The sequence below is a fragment of the Amblyomma mixtum genome, chromosome 2, assembly GCF_055824585.1.
Source record: "Amblyomma mixtum isolate Tamu chromosome 2, ASM5582458v1, whole genome shotgun sequence".
Taxonomy (NCBI): Eukaryota; Metazoa; Arthropoda; class Arachnida; order Ixodida; family Ixodidae; genus Amblyomma; species Amblyomma mixtum.
The window spans coordinates 215084425-215093444 of record NC_143013.1 but is presented as its reverse complement, the minus strand read 5'-3'; the positions used below and the strand labels follow the sequence as shown (position 1 = coordinate 215093444).

Below are 9020 nucleotides of genomic sequence, written 5' to 3'. Positions count from 1 at the left end.
AATGCTGTAGTACACTTGAAAACGACTGGCCCTCCAACCAAAACATCGTCAATTAAATCCCGTTAGGTTTTTCTTACATATATACGAGGTGTTTCAGGGAAGACTAAGTAATTTTCAAAAAACAGGTATTTTGAGATGAATGTATGGCTTTTTCAGCATAGTGTTACCAGTGTTGGCAGGCACCAGAAAACTTGTGAAGATTCTTACGTAATAAGCTGGTTAGCTAATTTTTATTAATGAACCTTTTCACTATCAGAAACTTTGTTAAAACATTAAGTTGGGCTAGTTGGTAACGGCTTGAAGGAATCATACTCTTAGCGGTAAGAACACACACAACACCAAGACACACACACACAGGACAGGTCAATATTTTAAGAAACTTTTGTGCCGCAAGATACGTAAATATAACTTCGGCTTTTAGACTTCAATGTTAAATGTTCAATGCAATATTGAAAGCCACCATTCGTGTTCAAGGAGTGATAAATGACAGTGCTAACTTAAGAACCCTAATTCACAGCCACGTACGTGCCTTGTGGTTCGAGCATAGTCATTCACTTTGATGGAAAATAACTTGTTCGAGGGGATACCTTATTTTGTTTTGGACCGTATAGTATGAATGACATGATGCTTACAAATCTGGCGCTATGAAATTAATGCATTATATAAGGTTGGCAAGCATGCCACTCCTCGTATATGTGTTCATTATTTCTACCTACTTGTTCTGGCAAGATATTACGACATAACGTAACCTATACCATTGAAAGTATGAACTAAATAAAACTGAATTTTTCAATATTATTACTGTGTGCATTGTCACGCAGAAGATAAGAAGTTTGACGAAGCTTCAGACAACGCAGAACGAACGAGGGCAAGAGGCAAAGAAACGAGTACAACACTATGAGAGCAGGCAGCCAACTGTTTATTCAAGTAGCAGTTGAAAGCAGTCTTAACCTCTCTCTAGAATGATCAAACTAGCCCGCAAGAACATTCTACTAAAGAGCACTGACGTCTTGTGTTCTTTACTGCTAGACGCAGTCGTCAAAAAAAGTCGATGTCCGTTTCTACTTGATTCATATTTTGATACCGAAATAGCAACTCCTCACGGCACACAAGGTGATCTGTCATTGGAAATCGGGTCTGCATAACATTTAGTTAAACAAAGCAAGAGAAGCGATATAGGGTCCTTTTCTTAACCTGGAGCTTTCATTTGGATCCGTTTTATTTAATATGGGTGGCTTTAAAATATCGCCCTTCATTAAATCCACTTCGACTGCAGGCAATAGCTTATCTACGCGATGAGCGAAGAGGTTGAAGGCAAAACTTTCTCAAAACAACAAAACATGCCAGATTCAGGCAAGTGCGACATTATTTCTTCCAGCGCATCTACCTAGGCCTCCGCATTCGTAATAATGGCAAATATAGATATATTTCCTCTTAAAAGCTAAAATATCCCGGTTCTAAATGGTTTAAATCTGTGTATAAACCGTATGATCTACTCATATAGCGCTGTGATGTGACAGGTAAAGATAGCAAAAGAGTGATATTCCGAATAAAGAGGATACATAAATGATAATATCTGTTCGTTTTAAGCAAGCACTTTAACTCGATGGGTAATAGTACTCAGGTTAATAGCTACTAAAAAATGCTAAAATATTTCTGCCGTTTTTCTGTGCCTCGGCAGTTCTTTTCACGGCCCGACCACCATTTGTAGCAGTGGCGGGCATGTCCTTTCTGAGAGCAAAATTTGGGACCCTGCTTGGAATCTGGTGGCGAAGCATCGCAGCTGAAGTCTCATTGCGAGGCCCTCGGTTGCAGCCTCAGCGGACTTCTTAATCGTGACCGCCATTTTCGTTTACCCCGCCTGTTAGGTCGCTTTCTTCTCAGACGCATCGACGACCATGAACCTGGAAGCAGTGAAAGGTCGGGTTCAAAACGATAAAAATTTATACTGTAGCGGATTGTTAATGAGCGCTGCGCGCAGAAGTAGCCTCGCTGTTCTTTTGAGACGCTTTAAATACCAGAGATATGCCAAAGATACCATGTGGATTACACGTAAGCCGAAGACAATGGTGCTGAAAAATTGCTCAGAAGTCGTAACGCATTATCCAACGGGAGGTGCGGCTCCTCACGGTTTTTTCATCTTTCTTTTCGCAGGTATTAACCACGGCACTCCTAAATACCTCTATATAATGCATTACAGAACAATAGCTCTCTTCGAAAGAGCACGCTTTCTATTCATGAACAAAAACCTGGCGACTAGGCACGTAATCAAAGCCATTTTTATTACGGTATTATGAACGAGGCAGAGGTTGGACACAGCAAAAAGAGGCAACTCAGGCTATGAGGGACGCCGTAGTAAAGGGCTCCGGTAGTTTCGACCACCTGGAGTTCTTTAACGTGCACTGACATCGCACAGTACATGGGCCTCTAGAATTTAGCCTTCATCGAAATTCAGCCGCCGCGGCCGGGATCGAACCCGCATCTTTCAGGAGATTATCGAGCGCCGCAACCACTGAGCCACCGCGGCAGGCAGAGCGAAAATAAAAAGCACAGCGCCTGATTATGTATTTCCGTGCAGCCTGTAAAGCTCCCATTGAGGGAAGAAGGCTGTTATATAGTTCAGCAACTGTACTGTCATTCTGTGCATATTTGTCAAAGGGGTTTGTTCTTTTTGTTCACATACTATACCATAGGGGCCTCCGCTGCCTCACAAGGGAGTGATTACAAAAGTTTAAAAGAAAGACATGTACAAGAGTGAGGAGCGAAGTGTCTTCGCTCGTAAATTGGTTTCGGATTTCATTTTCAGAGCAAACGTTTTGGAAAACAACACGGTTTACGCAATAGTCCCGGCTTCCGCGATAATTTGGCTCCATTCGATGTATATCCCTGGAAAATGCGGCTCTGTGCCGTGTTAGTCAAATCCGCAATCATGACGTCAAATTTGTTATGCAATTCCAAGTAAATTGTTAGCGCAAAGGTATATCTCATCATGTTCGAAGAAACCGCTTACGCAGCGCAAGACGACTCCTTTTGATTCGAGCACTGCACTAAAAATTCGGTCTGCAGAAAGCTATTTTCAGAGTACTCTTTGACCTTATCAGTTGCAAAAGAGCCCATAGAGCCTATATATTGAATTATGGCGGTCAGGTTGGGCCAAAACTCGTAGCTTATGAGACTGCAACGCCGCCTGCAGTTTTCAGAAGAAAGATTCAGCACTCCTCAAAACGGAAACATGGTACACAAATAGAAGTTGCCTGACTCCACTAATGACTGACATCCTAGCTCATAGGCGGCGCGACCAACTACAAACTTCTAGAAATGGCCATGAGAAGAATCGAGGTTTCAAGCCGGAGCGACCCAACTTGCATGACCAAAATTCTGTTTTTTGTAGTTTAGCCCTGAATGCGCGTCGTATCGCGTCAGCATCCGAAAATTTTAACAGACAGTAGGAGGTATTGTGTAGAAAGCCAGTATAGAATGATTGGCGCATTTAATGACAACGACGCCACTCTCACAGAAAACGGTGTGTTTAGAACCTACGGAAGAAAACAATTACAAACAGGTGGCGCGGCAACTTTAGCAGGAAACTGCAATGTGTGCAGCCAATATATCTTATGCAGATACCTGAGCCTAGACTATACTGCTATTCACTTCCAAACATTGATAAAGGTATTCACTTTGGCCTTAACATCCGGAGTTTGTACTAGGCGGCGAAAAATCCTTTGATGCACTTTTTTCAGAACAAATTGAGTATTTTGCTGCCAGAAAAACTCTTCATGACCAAGAAGCAAAGAAAAAAAAAGTTTAGTTTAGTTTATGGGGTTTAACGTCCCAAAGCGACTAAGGCTATGAGAGACGCCGTAGTGGAGGGCTCCGGAAATTTGGACCACCTGGGGTTCTTTAACGTGCACTGACATCGCACAGTACACGGGCCTCTAGAATTTCTCCTCCAAAGAAATTCTAGCCGGCGCGGCCGGGATCGAACCCGCGTCTTTCGGGACAGCAGCCGAGCACCGTAACCGCTGAGCCACCGCGGCGGCCAAAGAAAAAAAAAACTATTTTTAATAAGAAGAAAAGTTAGACGGATTGGTAGTAGATGAAGTGAGTTTGAGGTTTGCTATTCGAAAGCCGCGAGTGAGGTCTTTCATTGAACGTTAGTAACCTGGCCTCTTGGCTAACTATGGCGCACTGATTTCGCTAGGGAGCACTTTCCCACAAAGTATAAGCGGTTATCTGAAGCGTAACCCAGATGAAAGCGCACTGCACGTTGTAGTGAGCCGACGCGCAATCTTTATGACCTGATTGTTCCAGCAGGGGACCGAGCTGTTACGTGAGCGAGCTGAAAGTATGTTTAAGAATATGTTAGGCAACTTATTTTCTGCGATCAGGTGAGGCGACCATTACTACTTAAGAACGTGTACGGAATACTTCGGTCTTGACTAGCATTCTTTATATCCTAAGATAAGATAATAGAGAAATTGCTATTTCCTTTAAGCATGGTTAGCATACGCCACTGCGCAAGTTTATGGCTTATGTGGGTTTAATGTTCCAAAGTGACTCAGGTTGTGAGGGACGGCATAGTGAAGAGCTGCGGAAATTTCGACCAACTGGGATTCTTTAACGTGCCCTAACATCGTAGAGTACACGGGCCTCTAGAATTTCGCCTCCATCTAAATTGTACCGCCACAGTCGGGACTGAACCCGCGTCTTTCGAGTAAGTAGCAGAGTGCCATAAACACTGAGCCACCGCAGCGGCTAACTGCGTAAATAGTATCGGCATTCTTAAGCTTACGAACAAACATGGCCGGAGCCATCATGCGTTTTTGGTTCTGCACTATGGGGGCAAAACGCTGTGCGTTTACGCGAAGCTCTCGAACTATGTTCAGATATTGACGCTGTATAGGAATTGACACGCACTGTGAAATTCAAGCTTTGCTGTTTCTTTGGGCCGCAGTGAACTGAAGAGTGTTGCGAGACTGCGTCGGGCTTGAATTCATATGCGCGTTGCCAGGAGGAAGCGACGGCCTCCAAGATCACTCCTAACTGCAACATTACTGCTTAGCACATCAACAATTCCTGTAACAATTAACGCTCTAATCGAAGGCAAATCACGGAAGACACACAAGACTGATGATAGCACGCTTAGTTCCTGCGCACGCCATCAAGGATGAAACTCTACAGGCAAAATAGGCTGAAATTTCTACTGCTGTATGTACTATCGGAGAGAAAAGTGGTAGACTATACGCGGCGGGAGCCGGAGCAACGGAAAACTGCCGCATTTTGGCGAGCTAAAGCACGAAACATTGAAATGAGCCAAGCGACATGCGTGCTGTTAATAAAGGTCGCGCACTGGCTGTCTCGATCCCAGATGCCGCCTGTAGATGGCGTTAAAAAAAAGTTTTTTGTTGCTCCGGCTTCCGCCGCGTGTAGAATGCTACTTTTGTCCCCGAAAGTACACTGGCAGTTACATGAATAACTTTCCATTTGGTCGTTCAACATTGCACGTGCTTCAGAATACCTAGGCGATCGTTTACTGCTCTCGTATAATTTGAAGTGAGACTGATTCGCCAACTTTATTTCTAGAACAATGCAAGTTTCTCCAATGAATATTAACTTTTTTATATTTGTTCAGTGCAGAACTGAGTCACTACAATATAGAGGATCTACAGAATCTTCATTCAGCATAATCGTTGCTTGGTTATTGCACTATTGATACCGCAAGGTTCAGCTCACACTTGAAGTAAAGTCGCCTTCGCCTCCGTCGGTGCCGCACCAGACGCACAGGCCGTCGTCTTGATCTGCGTAGGACCCGTTGGCGCATAGCGGCCTGGACGCGAAGCCAGCGCCAAAGCCACGAGTGAAGGCGCGCGCGGTAGTATGGATTCAACCGCATCAAAAGCAGCGATCGCAGCCTCCGGAGGCGGTACTGCTCGCGATAGCGGCGTCGCTGCTGAGGGGACATCTTCACACGCCGTAGGACTTGGCGAAGAACCGGCTCTGTGGACGTGGTGGTGGTGGTGGCCTTCTTCTTTGTGAACTTTGCCACGTCGGCCGCTTTGCATTCGGGACACTCAAGCTTTGCTGCAGGGTGGGTGCAAAAAGTAAAGCAAAATCACGCACGGTGCCACGTGTGCTGGAAAGAGTAATTGTTGCTCTCCCTGCAAACAGTGCTCGCTTTTTAAGCGCCTCACGGTGAAAGGGAACGATAATCAAGCAACAACCGTAGAATGGGCCACAAATGCAAGCGAGGACCAGAGTAAGTGAAAATAAAAAATCACGAAATATGGCAGGCGAGGCTAAACACTTTTGCCTTTCAGTGGGTATGTGGGTGTTTCTCGATATGTTAGGTGCGAATGCAGTACAGTTGCGGGTAAAAAAAAAAAGCATTAACACTAAAGAAGTGCCACAGCAGCGGCAGATAGCAAAGCGCAGCGATGCAGTTATCAACACGCCCATAACAAAAGTGCCAGGTGTGTTCGTAAACCACGACGCGGTGCCAGGTGTGAGATTCGATTTTCGCCACCCCGGTGACGTCTTTGTGCTAAACATTTTTTACTGATGACTGTACCAGGCGTTGTGGCGGTGAAATGGCAGAAGGGCTATACGCGAAGCGTTTGTCGCGGCGTCAGGGTTAGGAAACAGTGTTTATTTTCGGTTGAAGCTACTTTAGCGCACCAGGCTACTGGCGGTGAACTGATGCTTAAAACTAATTAATTCCTGCCCACGCACGAAGCGCGAGAAGGTTGCGGTCGTGGCATAACTGTTTGAGCAGCAGGTATACGAAGCTGGTCTTTTCTAGAAGGCCGTGGTTGGAATCACGGGTGGGGAAAAAGTTTTTTCTGCTGGATACTCCTGTCACGACGATGACACGACACTCCAGTTGGCTTCCCTGCGGCCGTTATGGGAAGAATTGGCGCTGAGGTCTTTATTTGCCGGGCAGTGGTGTACTAGGAAGTTTCGCATCCCAGGGGGCGCTTCTTTGAGCTAGAATTTTAAATGCTAACAGGATTGCTAACGTTGGCAGAGAATGCTGGAGAACGAACTAGTAGCAGCCACGCCGACGCATGATATCCATGGCGCAAGAAATAGATAAGCGGGTTAAATAATTTTTAGTGAACTGAGAACGGTTAGAAAAGCAAAAAGAGGAAAAACCTACGAACAAGGGCCGTGTTCTGTAAGGATTCCATTTTCCATTTCATTCGGGGTGACATCAGCCCAACGGCACCATGCAACGAAAGTCAGCAAGGGGCCAATCGCTGAAATCACATTGGCACGGATTCCCACGACGACTATAGTCTTCTCCACTCGCCGTCAATCGCGAGTTCCGATTGGCAATTAGGCAATGGCCTAGCCTCTTCCCACTGCTGCTTGAAAGCCGCGTCTATGTCAAGAAACAGCGGTGAATAGAACATAAATAATAACAGAAATAGAAAATTAATAATAGATTGTTATTGATTAAGGGTCCCCGGGTCTGTTTCCTTTGCCGGAAAGACATGTTCAATGGGTCTGAATAGGGTACTGCCGCAACGACAGCATTGAAACCTCACAATGCAGATAACGTACACGTGCATGCTACGTATTATTTATTTTGAATTAAAAAACGAGTAAAGGTCAATTGCCCCGCGAAATACAGATAAGTGCTCCCACTTGAGCCCATATGTTAAAGGTGAAAGAAAGTACTGATGATTTAATTCGCGGGCAATAAAGCCGTGATGCCCCTTATTTCACTCTTTAGATGCGAATATGCACCTCAAGCTTTTGCTTAGATTAATAGGGCAAGAATCGTGGATACGTGCAAACCGGCTCAGCAGAAATTGTTAATAGCGCACTTTAAAGACCGTGGACGCGGATTTTATGGATCGCTCAACAGACTCAGCTGGGTTGGACACGTGTACAAAAAAAAAAAAAACTTGGGGTGACACTGAAGCTCCCCCTTAAAGGCATGCCGCAACAGTGTCTATGGTTATTTGCTACTTTTTCTTAATTAGTGCCTCTTTCTAATTTCAACACACTCATCAACATACATGAGTAGGTAGTATACTAGACCATGTGAAACACCACAAGACAAACAAGGTTTCTCTTTAGTCTGGCCGAACAAACGTGATACAAGCGTGTATGACTCGAAACCCAAGGGTAATGTGTTCAGTTCCCGACTAATTACTCTAATTTTCTTTTAAGCTTCATTAATTTACATCTTTACATGTCACAATGACATTTCAGTGATGCCACGATTTGATAGTCGCAACTGACCTGATGTTTTATTAGTTTTTACTCTACAGCTCCACGTATGACGTCAAGACCTTCTCAGCCGATCGGAATTTTCTTTGCAGGCCAACGCCAACAACGACGGCTGTTTCTTCTCTGAACAGGAGCTTAATGCCGTGGCGTAAAATAGAATGCAGGTTGGGGACCCGCTTACCCTGCAGAAAGTACAGGTAGAATGAGAAGATTATGATGCCCACGAGGGTGATAAGGAAGACGGTGAGGAGTGCCAAGATGCCCGTGGTAGAGAGCCACGGCCTTGCGGCTCCGGCCAGGATGGGCAACTCCTCGTCGTCCATGCCCTCCATGCCCATGCCCATCCCCATGCCCATCGCCCTGTGGAGAAGATAAGTCATCAACCAAGGACGCCGATTCCAACCTGTTTTGTAGCGCGTAAAAAGATTATTTGTTATCTAGATTGTTTGCAATTCGGAGATTGCCTCGGAATAAGCGCAATATTCTGCACTCCTCCTGCGGTTGACTCTGGTCATGTTTCTTGAAATGCAGTGCAGCAGAGTCCGACAACCGGGATCTAACAGCTACTTGCACTTATTTGCACCTGGTGTAATGCGAATTCAAGTTAGATCAAAAGGCCGTGCCATTAAGCCAGTTTAGAGAAGATAGCGCCAAGGTGGAAATATCCCCTTTTTACGCTTAGAAAAAAATGTGGCCTCGAAAGCCGTGTAGATATGAGCAAACGCATAAGAAAAATTAGCGTACGGGAGAGCAAGTACGAAGAAATCAGCACGCTCTAGAAA

At 45.0% G+C, this 9020-nt stretch overlaps 1 protein-coding gene across 1 annotated transcript; it reads right to left on the bottom strand.

Annotated features, from left to right (window-relative positions):
• Positions 1–5698: 5698 nt before the first annotated feature.
• Positions 5699–8588, bottom strand: LOC149362530 (uncharacterized). The gene is made up of 2 exons (XM_089568323.1): positions 8420–8588; positions 5699–6081 (listed from the first exon to the last, which is right to left on the bottom strand). Exons 1-2 carry the CDS (start codon positions 8586–8588, stop codon positions 5699–5701), a joined length of 552 nt encoding a protein of 183 aa, XP_089424449.1.
• Positions 8589–9020: the final 432 nt, after the last annotated feature.

Excerpts from the sequence above, each read along its gene's own strand:
- LOC149362530 (XM_089568323.1), bottom strand. The coding sequence starts at position 8,588 with ATGGGGATGGGCATGGGCATGGAGGGCATGGACGACGAGGAGTTGCCC. Across the intron at positions 6,082-8,419 it reads CTACCTGTACTTTCTGCAGG|CAAAGCTTGAGTGTCCCGAA; the intron begins GTAAGCGGGTCC and ends CCCACCCTGCAG.